The 19,460-nt window shown below is 39.9% G+C and overlaps 1 protein-coding gene, 1 long non-coding RNA gene and 1 pseudogene across 2 annotated transcripts; all 3 read right to left on the reverse strand.

Annotated features, from left to right (window-relative positions):
- Positions 1–473: 473 nt before the first annotated feature.
- Positions 474–798, reverse strand: LOC136546711 (uncharacterized). Its single transcript, XR_010781419.1, has 3 exons — positions 772–798; positions 606–697; positions 474–504 (listed from the first exon to the last, which is right to left on the reverse strand). It is a non-coding gene; the product is annotated as an uncharacterized lncRNA (long non-coding RNA).
- A 911-nt stretch (positions 799–1,709) lies between these two features.
- LOC136546712 (uncharacterized) lies at positions 1,710–8,091 on the reverse strand. The gene is made up of 22 exons (XM_066538674.1): positions 7,670–8,091; positions 7,487–7,541; positions 7,329–7,404; positions 7,120–7,184; positions 6,988–7,032; positions 6,790–6,890; positions 6,541–6,682; positions 6,294–6,355; positions 6,127–6,206; positions 5,943–6,013; positions 5,323–5,410; positions 5,159–5,231; positions 4,982–5,074; positions 4,578–4,686; positions 4,002–4,095; positions 3,172–3,255; positions 2,918–3,074; positions 2,623–2,810; positions 2,442–2,486; positions 2,255–2,283; positions 2,039–2,160; positions 1,710–1,954 (listed from the first exon to the last, which is right to left on the reverse strand). Exons 1-22 carry the CDS (start codon positions 8,043–8,045, stop codon positions 1,794–1,796), a joined length of 2,316 nt encoding a protein of 771 aa, XP_066394771.1. The 5' UTR covers positions 8,046–8,091; the 3' UTR covers positions 1,710–1,793.
- Positions 8,092–8,527: 436 nt separating this feature from the next.
- Positions 8,528–17,603, reverse strand: LOC136546713 (DNA mismatch repair protein MLH3-like; annotated as a pseudogene).
- Positions 17,604–19,460: the final 1,857 nt, after the last annotated feature.

The following is a 19,460-nucleotide window of genomic DNA, read 5'->3' on the forward strand; positions in this document are numbered from 1 at the left end:
ATACATGTTTTAAAGTGATTTAAATAGAGCTATTCTTAATCGGTAAACGAATGTGCAGTGATGTTTTCGTGAAACACTTACTGTGATCCATTCATCATGAGCATCATGTCATTCCTTATGCATCCATAATATTTATCTTGTGCACCGGTATGCAATAGGTGTACCGGAAGGAGTGACACTGCTGGAATTCGAGAAACCGAGCGGGGAGCAGCAGCAGCAACACCGGAGGTTCAGGAGGTGCAGCCCTCAGGAGAAGTGCCAGACGAGGTCGCCGTTGAGTGCCCGGATCACCGTCTGTGCAACTTTGTGAAAGGCAAGCCCCGGAGCATATTAAGCCTCCTAATTTCTGAAATGCAGTTAAAGTATTATTGTTACATATATATATATATTGTTACATTAAGTTTAGGTGTTGGATGCAAACACTTGCTGCATTGGTTATCCAATCCTTGTCCAAATATTGATACCTTGAATCCTATGTAGCTCAGGCTCGTGTAGTGCTTAGTCCTGCTTAAACACGGTAGAAGTCAGGTGATTTCCTGTCACCTGCGAGATATAGGAGTATACATATGGCACGGTTGGCTATATTTGCTATTGTGGAAAAGAACCTGTCTTAATTTGAAATGAAGACCGGGCGGAGGCTTGCCGGGTTGCAGTGACTCCGTCTGTGTCGCTTAAGGACTGAATCTTGGAGCCTTTCCTGTTCATGTTGAACGCATGCCTCTCTCTTAGTTGACCGGGTCTGAAGACCGACCACGAAGCCGAGTAGCTCACCTCAGGCCGGGAGTCGATAAGTATAAAGTACGCCTCGGAAGGGAGCCGTAGACGTGAGTCCAAGGGTAGGTGATTTAAAAGTCCTGATCGTCCTGACAGAAGGGTAATCCCTGAGAGCGCTGGCGCTGATCAAACCCGCGAATTTGGTTCCTGAGTTGTACCAAAGGTGACCCACGGCTACTCTTGCAAAGTATGACAGGGTGAGAGTTAGGAATACCCCTTCAGCTGAGTTGTAATTCGATTCGAGTCGCCGTCTCTCCCGGTTAGTGAGAACTTGACGGGCTTATTTCCAAAGTAGATACACTAAATAACATAATAGTTCGAAAATGATGATATGATGATGACAGCCTTATTATACCTGCTATGGTTAATATTGTTTGCTCCTAATAAGTGAGTGCTCTAGTACAGGTGCAAATTTAGTGGACAGGTAAATGATGATAAACTTGATGCGAAGTTTAAATTGGTTACTATATTCATAAGCTCTTTTATGCAACTGTGTCCAGCTAGCCCACCTCATAAGCCTTGCATGACCCTTGGTGTCTTTTATTTTTGGTTTTGACGGGTATGTCTAGCTGAGTACCTTCTCGTACTCAGGGTTTATCTCCCACCTGTTGCAGATAACCAGTTCTACTTTGGTTGCTGCAAGTATTGCCTTCTCCCGGCTGGGGATGAAGACTAGACCGTTGGGCGCGGTCTCTCCTAGTTCTCGTACCTGAAGATGCTTTTGTGGGACATGACTAAGGTCTGGCAATGTATTTGAAACTATGAAGTTATGTACTAAACTATGTTGCTTCCGCAAATTCGAACTTGGTTTGTAATATTTTATTTGAACTCTGATGGATGTAATCCGAATGCCACTTGTGAAATGTTGTAACGAATGATGTGTTGTGTTGAATCACTACGGTCTTGGTTTGTATGTCGAGAGTTGGTTGAAATCCTTCATGATTTCCGGACTACCGGGATTATGGAAGCTTAAGTAAAGGAATTTGATCACTTTGGTGATTGTTTTTGTACTTACGTTCTTATGATTTGGTCGGTTTTGTTACAGTTATATCAATAAAATACCAAAACTTTACGTATCGACTTTTCTCTCTAGACATGCAAATGGTTGGGAGTGGATAACTGAATAACATACCAATCAGAATTATGCCTCCGTAATCAGATTTATGACGAATACAACGACCTACAGAAGACAAGGACAACAGTTAGCCATTGCCAATAGCTTAGCCACAGGCGATGCCTGACAGGTAAGTCAATAGCTAAATACCTGCAGCTTGATTTAAAGCACGAAATGCCTGATGACAGTACCATTCATTTCCACTTAACAAATGCTTTGATGATTTGTATGAATCATTATATCTCTTTTTCAGCTTTACTTGAACATCATTTCTGATCCATGTTGAATCAATGTTAGTATCTAAACAAAGAAAAACACATTGGATTTATTTACTAAAACAGAAAAAAAGAAAGGAAACAAACTTACATATTTGGAAAAGGAATTCCAACAATGACCTTATGTCTGGTTAAGGAAACAGATGAATATCAAAATCATTTATTGTATTGCATCAGAACAGATATACCAATCATGCTACATGCCAGTAGGGGCAAGTGGTTGATACTGAACTTTCTAGAGCATACAATTTAATATCAAAAAGGGAAACAAAGGATACCACAACTCTAGCATTGTCATCAGCGAAGTCAATCCCTTCAGATACCTAGAAATAAAATCAGGAGCCAGCAAAACATAAGCTAATGGCAGCTGGCATACGCACAACATTATGCATAAGAAATTTAAAGTAGGGTTTAAACATGTACATTAATTAATATAAACATTTAGTAATAAAATAGCACCTTCCCACGGCAAACTGCAAGAAGAGCAGCTCCTGCTTTCGCTGATTCCTGTGATGATTTTTTTGTCACTCGATTCTTCACTATTTGTTTTGAACCACATCTGTCTTTCTTGACAGGAGCCTTACCAAGGATTGCATCATAGTACCCTTTTAAAACAGGATCGAGTTCCTCACTACTTCCCTTAGGCTCTGAAACAAATAAGTTTTGAATAAAGAACACAGAAAATTGAACATGACATAATACCGTCTTCTATAATTAGTGAAATGGCATATTGAAATGCTTCAAAAGATCTTACCAACAAACACATGTTTTTGAGCATTAAGCCGTGCCCATTGACCTGTCTGAGACCAGCGCACTTGCAATTTGTCCAACAACTTGTAGCTAGGAAAAAACACTAGAGCACCACCAGGCACAATTCTGCATATTTCCTCTAGTGAAGCTCCAAGTTCATCCTATGTAAAAACGGGGAAAAAATTAAAACACTGTAAAAATAGAATAATATTTTTAAATTAGGGTTCCTAACATATATATAATTCAATGAAAAGTTACCTGGAAAGATGAATTGTCCGCAGTTTTATAGCTAGCATTCAATATTTGCCTTGTTGGACCAGATGATAGCACAGCTGCAAAAACCTGCAAAGCCAAGATAGACTTAAAAAAATGCAAGTAATAGCTATTGTTTGGCATAGGTTATATTTGCCAATCTTTCTTCTAACCACAAAAGGTCCATAACTCCCTGTCCAGGTCCTAAACAAACTAAGGGTTAGAGCTCATTAGGAAAATTATTTTCTTTGCTGGCAGTATGAGGGACAAATTAACCAGCCTTTAAACTGATGAAAATGAGAATCAATTCACAAGTCTTTGGAGAGGCTACAAATTACCATAAGGACAGCAAGGCTAATAAACCAGCTCTAAACAGAATTTTTGAGTTCAAACTGTGATATATAGAGTAGTGCATATCAAGTTCAAGCCATGCATATTATCTCAATAATGTAATTTTGCTAAAGCACTTCATGTAATTACATATTGGTACATTGGCATGCCAAAATATGCCATCAGATAAAGCTTGCAGATACAAATTACACCTCTCTTCTTTCCCTTCAGGTGAGATAGGAAATCCTCACTTCCAATGGTGAGTTCAAAACTTCAAATACTTTATGCACAGATTTTGTATTGTACAAAAGTGAACTAGTGTCTATTTGCAGCAAAAAAAATCGCATCCCGGTTTTGACCAATTACTCTGTCACCAAATATTTTTTTTGAATTTCAGAATCAAGAAACACAGTATTATCTTGATTCCTCTACTCAACGCCCAATAACACAAATCCATCACCATGCGGTTATGACATGATACAGCAGACAACTAGCAACATACGTACCTGAGAATCAGCATTAATTACATGAGGAGCTTCCATGCAAGCCTCAAACTGGACACCAAGTTCAGATGTAAAGGAACCCATTGGTGAAAGTGTTCTGCAGATACATGTAGTTTCAGTCTTTCAGAGCTGTAAATTATCTGACACTGGAAAGACTTAACAAGGCAATTTATAAGAACCTCAAAAGTTGCATATATCTCTGTATCTATATCTATATATCTTATAATCCTAAACCCTACTAGACTTCTATCTTGACATGCAAGCCATCTACATCAGCAGCCCGACTTCTATCTTGGTCCAAAAAAAGCCTTACGTAGGGTCGTTACTGACAGTCACTGCCTATTTGGTCCCCTCTACCAAGAACAAAAGAAATGAAATGTTCAGTTATACAGTTCCAAACCAATGTGCAGTTCAAAGAATTGACATATTCAGACTAGCTACAGGCAGCATGTCTAGTTCCTCTTCCATGTTTTTTTCTCCTTCTAAATTTCACATTGACCATCTAATTAGATATCTGCTGCTTAACAGGGCCATTTTACCAGCTTATTGATAAGCGAGAAAAGGACTATCCAGACTTACCCAGAAGTCAGAATTACCGAAAGTGTTCGATCTGCAATTTCTTGAAAAACAACTGCAGGATTGAGACACCACAAACTCATTGTGCATCTTGAAGAAATTTCATCATTGCCTGTAAATGGTTCATATGATGAAATTACACAAATTGCTCCTTGAATTTAAAAATGGAATAGAGCTTGTTGGATATCCAAGCATATATACAACTTTATCACATTAAATCAGCAACCAAGTTCTTGACTTCAAGAACAGTACCAGTGTACCACTAATGGCTCAATTGCAGGATCTAAACTGTAAGATCTAGAGGATTGAATATATTCACAAATGTTCTGTTACTCTACTTCCATGTTAACAGGAAAAACTTATAACAGGAACTATGCTTTTTTCTAAAGGATAAACAAGCTTGCTACCTTCCTTTTTAACAAAACGCTGCAAAGCAAGCTGATAATCACACGAATTACGCCCTTTCTGACCAAAAAAGTAACTCAACGAAGAGAATAGACCTGCAAAAGATTGTATAACATCATTGGGTTATTAAGTGTATTCAAGATTGAATTAAATAAAGTAATCACCACTCTACTGCTTACTCTCTAGTGTCATAGCACGACCACCACTCAAGTGTGATCCATCTGATTCAGTATCTGAAGCAGCTTTAATCGCCTAAAGCAAGAAGGAAGTTGAAAATCTGAATGTTGCACAGCCACATAAAAGATCAATATATGCAACAACTGCACTGTGATATAAAAAGCACCTTTGTTGCACATTCTTGCAATACCGGGAAATACATTGGAGAAATACCAGCCCGCTGAAGTTCATTCATTGCCTTTTCACCAGTCCAACTGATGATTACAAAAGGTTAAGTCCACTGATGGTATGAAAAACATCAGTGCTGCATTGTAAACATTTAGTGATTCTAATGGGTTACGCAGTCGAAAGTTCATGGATATATTTCACAAACCCAATATTTTGTTTTTTTAATATCAAGGAAATGATTTTATTTCTTTTAGATAATACACTAACAATTAGACATGAATAGTGATAAGTTGCTAGCATCAACTTATGTTGCTAAGCAAGTAATGGCTCAACATTTGATAACAAGTAGGCTAAAGATAGTCCATCTAATGGCCATGGCTAACCAGTAACCACAAGTCAATTTGTCAACTTATGTTGCACAATCAAGCAATGGATCGATTTCTCGAAATGTAATTTACTAGATTGCAGTGTTAAACTGTATAGTTTTTTCGTTACATTATGTTTAACCATCTACACGTATGGAAAATGAAGTGGCAATCGCTTCTCTTTTAAGATGAGAAGTTAAAAATGGTAATCAATAAATCATATAAGAAACTAAAAGAATCTCAGACTACATACTATGAAGCGGGATGTCCGAACTCATGATTATGCAGATTGTCCTCCCGCTCAGCAATCCAACCAATAAGACCCTGCAGAAGTATTAAAAGCTTAGCTCTAAGAGTAATATTAATACTAACACTATCCTTCCTTTTTTCTGGAAAAGAACAGGGCAATTAACTCTCTTCTCTTCTTGTAGAAGTACCTGAATAATATCGTGCAAGGGTTGGTATATCATTGCAACAGCCTCATCAGTGGTCAAGTTTTGAAGTTCTCCCTGCAACACTTTGCCATAGTGAATTAGCTTTAGCATGTGTTTTAAATTTTAATAGAACATGAATTTTAACTGAACAATCATGGAATTTGACTTACAGCAAAGTGATTCTTCATCGATGTCAACACTGCCAGCATCACGTGCTATGTCTTCTATGTTGCTGAGAAAAGAGGACGCAATATGAAGAAAAATAATTGGAATTCAGGCTTCACCATGTCACAAGACTATAATTGCTATGGATATAATGAGGGTCACATAAAAACTATTTCAGCTTGATTGATAAAACTTTTGAAGTACAAGGAAATCAACAGGTAGCTGAAAAGAGTCATAGAAGTGAAGTCTTACTGTGCCTCATCAAGAATAATGATGGAACCACTGATATCGATGTCCATTGCTCTCCTGACAACCGGACTAATCAGGTAGTTATATGGGCAGAAAACCAATTGTGCTGCTTCTGCCATGTGCTGTGCAGCAAAATATGGGCATCCTGCCAATAACAGGAAAAGAGATAATTGAATAGGTATCAGCAGTGACCAGATCAGAGCCAGATTATCCTCAGGAGGAAACAAGTGCAACTAAAAGGTATTTACATACCCTTTGCTTTCCGTCCAACTCTGACAAGATCTTCAATATCGTGAACTTCATAGCAGCCGCCAATCTGAAGGGATGGATGCCGACTTAGTTTCTGAGCATTCCTGCAAGTTTTAACTGATTGCATTAAAATTCGAAGAGAAACAAGATGCTCTCCTGGCTAATTATATGTTCTGACGTTGAAAAGATAGGAAACCTCACTTGAATTCCGGGCAACCTTGAATCGTCTTGTCTAGCAGCGACTTGCTGATGAGGGAAGTTCAATTAGAAGTTCAGTTAGCAATGACAATGCAAGAGCTTTGTAAGAGCTAATCTATTATGTACAGTAAGTACCATTGCTCATCAATGTTGTCGCTCGCGCAAGCAACCTGATTGACACAGTAGTGCTTCCTTGAGGCCTGCATTGCCAGAGTACAGAGTCTAAGCAGTAGTCTTAATTCTATTTGCCTCTGCTACTCTAGTTGGATGATGAGTACGACGTCTCTTTCTTACCAGAGAATAAGGCAAGAAATAAAATAAATTCAGATGGAAATAGGCGTTACCAAGATGGCCATGCGCACTCGGTACGACGTCTTGCGGTACTCCCGGACAACCTGGCTTATCTGCGCGTGCGTCCTCCTTCAGAAACACAAGCAACGAATAAATCAATCAAGATCATCCAATCCCCTCATCAGTTCGAGTTAATAGACAGAGATCCTACGTCGCGTAATAGATTGTCGGCGCGTTCTTCTTCTTGACAGCCTTCTCCGGGACGACTGAACAATAAAGAACCCCAAAACGTAAAATGAGCAAAGGACAAGCCACAGATTACCAAGAAAGAGCAGTTCTTGGTCCAAGAACCCCCGAACGATAGAATAGAGAGGAAAGGAAGAGCGTGGCGCACCTGTTGTCGTCTGTGGCTGGGTATCGTCGGGGACGAATCCTCCGCCGTGGAGGAATGGATCGGGGGCGGGAGCGGGAGGGGAGCGGAGCGGGTAGTGCCGCTGCCAGGCGAGCGCGGAGCAGAGGAGGGAAAGTGACTTGCCGGTGCCTGTGGGCGACTCGAGGAGCGCGTGGGAGCGCCCCTGCCGCCGCGCACGGTCGAGCGTGGCGATGACCCGCCCCATGAACGCCAGCTGCGTCCCGTAGGGCTTGTAGGGGAACTCCACCGGCACGCCGCCCACCTGGTACACGCCTCCACCTCCTCCTTCCGCCCGCGCGCGAGGGGCGGGCGGCGGCGAGGCGAAGTCGTCGTCATCGGCCATGGCGGCGCCGCCCATCGGCGGGTGGCAGAGAGGATTTGGGTGGTGGTGGATTGGGGCTTTGGGCGGGAGGAATTGGGGGGAAATGCGAAGCAGAAGTCGCTCGAAATGTCGTCGCGCGCCACCTGATATCGTGTCGCGAGATGGGTTTGTGATCTTGGGCTAATATACCTTGGCCCAATAGGATTTAGCCCACTGGCGGGTTGAGATCATAGAAGGAAGCGATCTGGTCTGACCAGTTCATCCTCATTCGGTTCCTAAAAAAACAAAAAATCTGGTCACCTCATCGGTTCATCCTCATTCCCATTCCACCAAATTACAGAGTATTTTTCACCGGAGAGAGTTTTTTTTAATTACTTTTTTTACAAAAGAAGAAAAATGAGAACCATCATTTGAAAACAGGCAGGCCCTTGGCGGTTGGTGCAATGGTGTTGGCTAGAGGAAACAAGCACGGCGGCTTCACAAAGGTGTCACACCCATCTCAACTTTAACTAATCACATTGGCACGGTTGAATGGAGTTTTACATAGATTTCCATGGCATGAATTGTTGTAACAACTAACAAACCAGAATGTACAAACTTTACAACATGCCGTGGCAAACCCCACTCGCCTGTCAGGTGATGGGCGCCGTTTTATCTCTTCGTCATGAATGAATACCTAGTATGTGTACAATTGTACAGCACAGTGAAATTCCACTCGCTTCTCTACAAACTATACAAAACACAGAGCCTTTTATCTGATTCAAATCATTTGCTATTGTCCTACGGCTACTGGCCCCGGCGTAGCTTTCTCAGTCGTTCGAGGCGCATCTGAGCACGCTCAAGGCTGGGTTCATGGTGCCCCAAGCCGTGCCAGGTCTCTGCCTGCGTTCCACTCAGCATTTGGAGCCTCGCCAGCTCATCGTGGAGGGATGCGACGTTCAAGATGGGCACAGTGGTTGGGCGTCCATGAGCACACTGCAAGACAGTAAAGCTTATCTCCATCACTGTACCACAGAGTAACAGCAGATACAAGGACCAAGGATTCAAAAATCTTACCTGGAAGCATAGAGATGTTGCTTTCAGTTCTTCAATAATCAGACAGCACTCAGATGGTAGTAAGGAGTCGCCAAACATGATCGCTCCTACAGTAAGCCACCAAGAAACACCAAAAAGCAATGTTTTATCAGTGTGAAAATATACAGAAATGCTTGCATCATGGACAATTAGGAGGCGAATAAGTAGTGACCTCTGCAAGCTTTGAAGTTAAGAATACGGAGAACTGCTGGGGGGATATCTGACGATCCATCAGTCTCATCAAGCTGGAAGAAACAGTAATAGGTAACATGAGTAAAGGTAAATGAACTCAACAAAATCTGCACATACAATTCTTTTTCTCGAACATGCAGGAGAGTTGTGTATCATTATATTATAGAAGAAGGAAAACAGATAAAGAACCCTGAATAAACCACACACACATACAGGAATGTAGATTACATGCTCGCCCGTGACAATTATAGAAACCACCACAAAAACCGCTAACCACTACCCATCGGGGATAGCTATCAAGAGGTAAAGCCCCAGAATCCCAGCCAATTCAGAGCTACAGCTCATCTGCAGCAAGCAGCAAGGCTCCCAGCTGCCGCTAAGCTAGGGGCCAAGCCATCAAAGACACATCGGTTCCAATGTTTCCAAAGAGTCCATGCTCGACATACCATTTTCATTCCAGAAAGTATTAAGATGAAAATCTAGGGTCCTTCACTCGTAGAACTTTTGTGCAAGTGAATGAGAATGTTTTAGTAAAAAATATAAGTTGTACATCATAAGATGGTGGCAGTTACCTGCCAAATAAACTCCATGAGATCTTTCCCAGTCAATTTGACACCCAAAATACATGGAACCTGTGTAGCATAGAAGATATTTAGTGTAAATAGATACCACATTACAGTTTTTATGTCTGCAGATATTTGGCATATGACAGATCTGGGTTCACCTTTTCAACTCGTTCTTGCCAGTAGTCTATGCACAATTTATGGATACTAAATTAGTTACAGTGGGTTTGATAGCCTATTTGTTACTATAAAACGTAAACAGACAATAAATAGAAATACAAATCTATAGACCATCATGTCTAGCAGATTAGGGGAAACCATATACATAAACTGATAAGAGACAGAAAAGCCACCGTGTCCAGCAGATTAAGCAAAACATATACAATCAGCAATTTCAAACATGTTGAATGGTACAGACAGAAGAAAGGGTGTTCCTTACAGCAACAAGAGTAACAAGACGGACTTGTCTCTTCAGAATGTTCATGTTCCTAAAACATACAAAGTAAATGATCAAATGACAGTCGTATATTTGATCTATATAGATGAGGTGAATAGCTTTTGCACTTAAAGAATAGTCAGAGAATGGTGAATCACCTACTTTTTGAATGATTCAGATGAATTGCTCCCGCTGCTGATGATCCAGCCCCATTTCTGAATCTGCTCAGCATACTTCTGGAATAGTTGAAACCCAGTCTCAGGGAGAGACTGAAAGAAAATTGGGGTGAGTGAAATATTGAATGTCGCATATTAGTATTAAAACAAGTTCATGAATGCTATACCACATACCAATTCCTCCTCAGAGTCCAAGTAACTAACTTAATGTCCTTCTTCTGATAAAACCTGCAGATCGCATCAGTGTATGAGTATGAAAAGCGTAAAACAATGTTGAATAGTTGTTCCTGGTCAATGTATTATTAACAACCTTGCTACGGAGCTCCTCTAAACGTATCCTTTCATCAGCTGCATGCTGTACACAGTAAAAAAGAACATAACTTGCTAAATCTTTTTGAAACAAAACCATTTCATCAGCATTTCATATTTAGAAACTATTGTGCACTTAACGATTTAACTGATCCAATGCAGCAAGCACTAAATAGTATTTCCACAACATGATTATTCCAACAAAAATAATAGGAATAGATAATATGCTAGAATCTATAACAATGGTGTCAAAGCCCTAAAAAAATCATGTTATCAATTATGAACCTGGACCCCTTGCTAAATGAGAAAATTTGAACCTGATCGACAAGGAGGATAGTTTCCCCAGATATGACGGGAATAAATTTCTTGTCCAGCTGCAACAAAACCCTTGCCTCCTCAAAGCAGTTCTTGTCAACACATTCAGGAATTAGCGAGCTACAAGAGAGATGTAAGGTTCCAGAAGAAATGCTAAGTATATCATCATAGCATCCAACAGGACCATGTGGCAAGTTCAAAGCCTACAAAGGGAGGTAAAGCACTAAGAAGATAACAAGACACATAGTAGCAAGGACGTATGGAACTTTCTCTGTGTTAGTATCCCAAACTCAAATGCAGCTTAACTGTATGCTGGACAGGGTCATCTCGCCATTTAGTTATTTGAGCAGTGGAGTCCTCAATCCCATCAGAACATGCAACTTCAGACATTTTCACAAATCTGTTCGAGCTGTCCCAAACTGAGAGTGTATAGTAACAGGCTTAGAAAGATATTTTCAAGTACTTGAAGGTATATCCAGGAAACTAGGCAAGATGAGTATACCTGAAATTTAAGTCTGGAAAATCAACGCTATCAGTCTCAGGAACAGGCTGGGTTGAACTCATATATGAGATATCCACAGGTGCAGGTGCATTGTCTGCATTTGATTAGAAGTGTGTAATGTTAGTTCTCATAAAAATGCAATTCATAAAGGGCCAAAGTTTGGATGTACCTTCGGGGTTATTGATGCAGATATCTTTATCGCTATCTGTGCTCGGTTTGCTCAGTGGCACATTTAATCTAGAGAATTTCAGTTTCCCTCTATAAAATGGTGGAGCAGAATGACTCCTAAATCTACTACCCTTGGAAGTCCTGGGTCTCTGATTTAGTCCAGAGTTGTGTTGATTCAGCAGATCTTGAGTAAGCAGGCTGCCATTTGCCATATTCGAAGAAGGAACACTTCAAACGGCGACCATTATCACTTCTCTCAGGAGAAATATTGACTGACAACCTCATGTCGAATTTTGATTTCCAAGTTATCAGGTCTTCTTCAGAACCAAGCTGGTCGGTTGAACCACACTTATTATTGAAGTAATTAAGCGGCTGTATTTCATTGTCAAAGTTATCGAAATGTTTAGTTCCTTCAAATATTATAGACGAATCATTGCTAAATCTGTCCAAATCAAATCTAATATTGCTGTCAACATTTTCACAGTTCCAAGAACTAAAGCATTTATCTGATTTCCTGTAAGTGTGTGCAAGGTCCTTGGATGACTGCAAGGCGTATCAGCCAACAAGGATGGATGAGGAAAATGATTTAAAGTATCCTTGATGGAGGACCTATCTATCAAGTCACTGTTCCACAGAGCATGAAGATCAGGGAAATTCATCTGGTTAATAGCATCAGCCTCTAGTGCACTTCAACACATCCAGCTGCAGTCCCCAACTTCTTACTGGCTCTGAAGTTTTCTCAAAATTCTACAGGAGCCCCTGGAAGTGCTACCATCATGATAAAATCCATTACTGAACTGTAACATCTCTGGGTAAGAAATATCAGTGATTGTTTCTGTGGCTTCATTGAAGCAATCCCCATTTAATTTATCAAACCTGTCATATAATCCATCCCAGCCTGAGGTTTGTGCCTTTAAGCTGGTTTTATTTTGCACAAAATCAGACATCCATTCCAGTTTGGCCTATGAGAGCCCTGAAGCAAGATTCTGGTATTTCAACTTCTGGACCAATCAGCTCAGACTCTTGTTTGTGAGCGAAAAAACCTTCAGTTGGAACATCTTCCAGCCATTCCAAGATTACCAGAATATGCATACTCATGGAATATACCTTCTGTCCTTTGCCTTTTCCAACAAGTTGGGCTAACACTTGAAATATCATCATCTAACTGGGAAGGGCCATCGTCTAACCACTTATAACTGCCACTTTCAGGAGAATGCATTTGCTTATACCCTAACTTGTAATCAATACTGGCAACATTGTCATTCGGGCGGCTTGAATTAGTGATCCTTCCAGAGAAACAGATATTCTGAATGGATGGCTCCATAACAAAAGAAAAGCAGCGTGAATTTCTTGTTGCTCTTGTGGAACTCATATCACTGTTGGTGTCTCTGACTGCATTCTTCTGCTGAGTGCTTTCGAAGTCCAGCATACTCTTCTCGTTCTGCACATTATGATCTTTCAGGATGCCCATTATTCAATTTCACTGCAACAGCACCGTATGAGAAAAGCTCAGAAGCTTAACAGATAAAAGGATACAAAACTGAAGTCTGTTCAACAAGCCACCAACCATGATTTTTCTGAGGCACATGGGTACCATCAGCACAAGCTCCATCTGCCAATAAAAGATTACAAGTGCATTCACACCAATAATTGTCCATTTCACAAAGACATAAGCAAGGAACATTGAGGTCATATTGTCTAACCTTTTGGTGATTGCAGTTGATGCTTCTTCCAGTAGTTTGTGACAGTTTGTTCAAAGAAAAGCAAGACAGTTCGCCAATCCTAGAAGTGGGAAAAATAAGGGAGATTAATTAGCCAGCTACAGAGAGTAAACTATTTACAGATGAAACAACATAATGCCATGTTTCCAAATAGGCACAAAGACATTTTGCCTAAGACACAGTCCTACTCATACAGGAACGTTAGCTACATTTTTTAACAACAAAAAAATAGTAACCAGCAGGCGAACCACCTATTTTAATAATTAGGAGGAGCCCAGGGTGTTGTACAAGAGGTGGCTAAACCAAACATTAGATACAAATGAAGCTTACTATAAACAAGGAAACTCAAAAGCATAGAGCTTTAGTGAATCACCTTGAATTCCACAATGGTTTTTGTAGGCTCAAAATGTAGATCGTAGCTGGATCTAGGGCAGTAAAAGTTTAGTATAAAAGCAGGGTAGATATCAGTCTTCTGCCTCTTCCTGCTCTGAACATCAATTTCTTCATCCCCCCTTATAACAGAAGATTGAAAACTAGACGCCAGATTATTGAGCATATTATGAATCGGGTTCCTATTCACGAATCTTGAGTTGATATCTTTGAAAAGTCAAGGACATCTCCAAAAATTTGAAGATAGCAAATAGAAGTATATAACAGTGGATTAGCGAGGAGGATACACAAGTATTGGACATCCTGAAAAGGAGAATTGAACTTGCTGAAAACACATCATCAAACAGCTTCAACAGGTCATAGCTTAAACAGTGGACTTTACCTTCGTACAAAACACATCTGCAGGTCCAGATATGTGACCTGAAAGAACCCAGCCCTGGTCAGAGGCAGTTATCTCATGGAGACATCTGGAGACATCAGTCCCCCAAATTTTTGATATAAGAGGCAAAGGGGATGACGAAAAGGTTGTATATAGCAATTCATCTTCACTGCATTAATAAAACAGGCATGTCAATATGTGCTGTACAAGTAAAATTGTATAAATGTAAAAGTTAATACATCAAGCTTAGCACAATAGATAACCTGTCAATATCAAGGAGTCTGAGTGAAATCTGTGGATGAATAAGCGCAATTTGCAGGACACACTTCTTCACATGATGTAGTTCTCTTTTCTCACTAAAAAAATATGATATGGCTAAATATCAATGAAATAATATATTGAGCAAAGCTGAGAATACAAAGACATCTGAACACGAACAGTAGTAACAATTATCACATACCTAGATTGTATTTGTTTCCTCCGTACTGGTTGATTGTAAAAAAGCTCCCGAACAACAACTGCAAAGATGAAAGGCCTGATAACTAGCCCTCATAACATCAGAAAAATATAACTAAAAGTCACGACCGGGGTCTTGAATAGACTGTTACCATCTTACACTATGTACTATTACGAATATAGTGGCACTACTCTGTTTCAAGGAGAAAATAGAACAGTTACCAGTGGTGCCGACAACTTCCCTCTTGTCATCTATCCCCAGATGTAAGCATTCAGATCCCTGTGCAATTGTCACAAGAACTCAGATGCACTAGCCATGGATAAATCAAGATTAAAGAAGCTCAGTCTTACGATCATGCCTTTATTATCTTGCAATATGAATTTGGTCTCCCACGAGCTTTCGTCCTGACTTCAACCACAGAGATATCAGAAAGTGATGCGAGTGCTTCTCCATTTAGTCCAAAACTTCTAGAACTGAGCTCCTTGTCGGCCATCACATTATGAAATTTGGATGTTGCTGTTGTACAGTTATAGTAAAAGTAAAGCATGTATCATTAGCACAGTTGAACCACATGCTGCCATTAAGTATTTTTAGTCTTTCAGAACCTACACGCTTTCAGGTGATGAGCCTATACTTAACGGAAAAGTGAAAAACAAATAACATAATCAGTTTTAACACTGATGGCAGGGCTCCCAGCTTGTCAAATAAATAATAATAGTAATATTTTTTTAACAAATAGAATGGATGTCATTTTTGTTGTTATGTCCTAAGAAAATCAGGAATTCCCTATTCTACATCTGATATCTGTGGAATAAGATGAACATCCAGAAAATCATTTTTCTTTATGTTGTATCATTTACAGCAATAGAATTTAACATGACAAACAGTCTCATGAAATGAAGGAAAACTGAGAAAGATAGCAAATAAATAATAATAATAATAAGTTCTGGCTTACTATATTTTTCTCCCAAGAGAACCAATTCATCTCGTGTAATACCGCAACCTGCAATTCGTACGATGTATGGCAATAATGTTTTTGGAAGATAAACATATAAGATTTTTTTTAAAGAAAAAAGAAAAGGATAGGTACATACCATCATCTTCCACTTTTACATAACAAGTTCTGATGTTTACTCCAATGTCAATCTGAAATTCAAACAGAATAAATGTATGTTGATGATAATGCATGGCATAGAAGACATTATACATTGCTTTTTCCCTTCTCCACATGTAAAGCAATACCTTACTCGCATTCGCGTCAATGCTATTATATATCAACTCCTCAATAACCCTTGGCAGGTCAGACAGAATAACACTTGAGCGCAAGGAACTATGGACACTCTGCGGCAAGCGCTTTATGGTCTGCATTTACTCATTCTGGGAAAAACATGCTGAAATAAGAAAATAGTTGATAATGAAAGACATATGCTAGCATAACAAATGGGTAACGTAAAATTTCTGTTCAATAAATATGTTGAAACCAAAGTTTTAAACAACATTTGTAGCCGCATGCAGCCAGACAACAAAACATGGGTATTGCCATTCCCAAGCCAAAATAAAATGTCCAATCCAACTTTTTTTAGGAAATGCCCGATCCAAAACTACAAAAAGATCTTGCCCACTAAGTCTTCAAATTAATCAATTTCTTGTTCATTTGCAAAGCTCTACTATCTACAGGTAGAACATGCACACTGATTAACTAAATGACGATATCAATTATGCTAGAACCAGACAAAAAATTGAAATTAGAAATTCTCTCGGCAGCTCGGTAAATCGGTCCTCACCCATGGCTGCGCATGCGTGGCTGCCAGGTGCGGATCCAATAAAGGACATGGGTGTACACATGTACACCCAATAATTTTTGGAAAAAAATAATCAAAGTTAGTAGGCATACTACATGTATATCCTTGGGGTTAGATCCGATCCAAATACAGATGGCCAAATAGCTTAAATGAGGGTTCAGGTGCTCAGTTTTGCACGAAAAAATTGCAAAAATGACACTCGAAAGATTGACTCCTTGATTATGATGTCACTCGGGTGGATGACAAGTGGGTCCATCGTGTCTATGAATGTGGGTCCAGTGTCAAATCTGCAAACGACCGATGTTTCGAGTCCCATTTTTGCAAATCGCCCATTTTGCACAGGAGAAAGAGAAGATAAGGGGCGGGCATACCCAGTGGTGGATCCAGGAATGGAGGGGGGGCTCCCGAGCGAATCTTTAGGAACTAAGTTTAAGATGGCTTAACATCAAGACCAAACTTGGACACTTCAACATGTAAATTGATGATAACATTAAATTCAAAAACAAAAAATTAACTGTTGAGTATTATGTATTTCTGTCAAATAATACATATGGAGAATTTCTGCCAAAAAAATCTACTAGTTGAGTATTTCTATCAAACTGAGCAATACTTACAAGGCATTCATGTTTTGTAAGTAGCCAATTAACTCCCATTCCTTTACTTACATGAATTGATGAAAAAATAACAATCGACAATTAAAATGAGATGAAATAATGAATCAATACTTCAATCATGTGCTTGCAGTTTCCATAAGTTGCTAAGCACAACACTGCAGTCTACAGCAGTGGTCAGTGGAGAGAGAGGGGAGAGGCAGTTGCCGACTTTGCCGCGCGGCCGCGCGGAAGTGGCCACGGACCTGGATGCCGGGGGCGTCGTCGTGCTCCGAGAAGCCGGCGGCAGCGACGGGAGGTGACCTAGGCGCCTGGCTAGGGACGGATTTGGGGGAGGAGGGGAAGGAGGCGCCGAGGGGACGGATTTGGGGAGGGCCGGAGGGGGCAGGACCGCGAGAGACGCCGAGGAGCCGGCGGGCAGCGACGACGAGGACGGGACTGCGGGAGGCGGGACTGGCGGAGGACGCCGGACGGGACGAGCTCGAAAATTCTTGCGGGAATGTTTACTGGGCCGATTTCTCTTCTTTTTTCCCGCGCACGCCCATGAGACTTGGTTTTCTTTCTTTCTTTTTATTTTTTCTTCTCGCTATTTTTATTATCATAACTCTCTATTTTTGCAGATCCACTTGTGAAGCCTTTTTCCGGTTTAGGGATAAATTTTGTTATTGGTCTTTTAAATTTTGTATTTTAATTCATTTTTGTAATTTTTTATTTCACATATTTTTTATAGTGTGACATGTATATATGTTGTAGAGGACATTTCGTTAAAATATTGTGTGATAACACATATATATAGTGATTGATTATGACTCTCATAATATAAGTGAATCGACAACGTCCCTAAAGAGTTATAGGGGTGAAAAGCCTCCCTAAAGTCCTCCTTTATGACACTACTATGATTTTTAAGGGTGTATAATTTTTTAGGCGCAATTGGCATAAGAAATGTTGGTGTTTTTACCTCTGACTAGTAATAATCGATGTACCTAACTAGAGCAATAACACACGGAACACATATTTATACTAATGCCACAATAGAATATCCTAGGCCCAGTGTATGATGATGCTTTTTATTGTTTGTGTATAAATGCATGTGCGATATCACTAGAAGATCATTCATATATTCGAACCATCTTTAAATTCATGTGCAAATGCAATGTAATTTATCTTTCTACATTTATAGCTTGCTTCCAAAACGTTTGAAAGGTGACACGTTCACACACCCAATCGTAGAGCCAGGAATCTTGTTGCAATGGGCAATTATGTATACATGGATAACATATCCAAGTAGTGTTATCAAAAATCAACTCGACCAAAATTTCCATTCCATTTTATAGTGGTCATTTTTACGGGGGTGTTCGGCTAGTATGGTTGTGGAGGAATTTGGATGGTTTGGAGAAATTTTGGAGGAATTTGTGAGAGGAAAACACGGTTCCCGATGAAAAAAAGAAACGGATCAAGCCGGGTTTAAGGACACGCGAACGACCCAATATCACCATACACTTCCAATACATATATCTATTATTATATCGAAATAGGAGAGTGCATCAGCATTTTTCTCTATAATTTGGTGAAGTTACGTCATCCAAATTTGCTACTGTCCTCTTCCTCGTCATAATCAGAAGAAACACCGACGGATGTCTGAACTCCTCTGATGAGGGACATCGTATAGATGAATCATGAACATTCAAGTGTATTCAAGCATATGAGTTCAAACTAAATTTTGATACTAAGAGTTAGAGGAGAAATCTGATTTTACTACTAGGATCATGAATTCAAACTGAGTTTTACCTCTATGTTTCATGGAGAGTTACTTAGTCCAGAAGTAATGTGATGTCATAGCATATGTCATCTACATGATACTAGAAGATACTAAGGTGTCCTATGAGTTGTTTCTTAGGTGTCATTGAGTAATATATTAGTTGTCATCTAGTAGGCTATTAGTTGTCATATTAGGTGTATATGAGTTGTGTAAGGGCTCATAGCCTATAAATAGAGGCAATGTCCTCAAGATTTGTAACTTTTGTCTCGTATTTCTCACCATATGAATAGAACTCTAGTTTTCTATTTTATGATCTTGGACTAGATCTTGTTCTTGAGCTTTGGATTGAGCTCGTATTATCTGTGGATTCGGATTGTTGTCTGTGGATTCGGACTGCCCATAGGGTGTTATCTACTAGCACGTTGAAGTTGTTCCTTCAACACTTTATGCTATTTCTATATATCAGCACCTTAGAGTTGATCCTCCAAAAAAGTGTGTTGCATCAGATTGGTATTGGAGCCTCGTTGATCATCTCAGGCTGCCATTTTCCTTGCAAGAAATCTACAAGAAGGTATAGGAAAGATGGAGGAATTGGGC

The sequence above is a fragment of the Miscanthus floridulus genome, chromosome 3, assembly GCF_019320115.1.
Source record: "Miscanthus floridulus cultivar M001 chromosome 3, ASM1932011v1, whole genome shotgun sequence".
NCBI classification, from domain to species: domain Eukaryota; kingdom Viridiplantae; phylum Streptophyta; class Magnoliopsida; order Poales; family Poaceae; genus Miscanthus; species Miscanthus floridulus.

Bases quoted from the DNA above. Each gene is read 5' to 3' on its own strand.
- LOC136546712 (XM_066538674.1), bottom strand. From the start codon at position 8,045: ATGGGCGGCGCCGCCATGGCCGATGACGACGACTTCGCCTCGCCGCCG. The intron at 4,687-4,981 runs GTAGCAAGCTTG...AACCATTTACAG, and splicing joins GCGTTTTGTTAAAAAGGAAG to GCAATGATGAAATTTCTTCA. The intron at 1,955-2,038 runs GTATTTAGCTAT...TGTCTTCTGTAG, and splicing joins TGCTTTAAATCAAGCTGCAG to GTCGTTGTATTCGTCATAAA.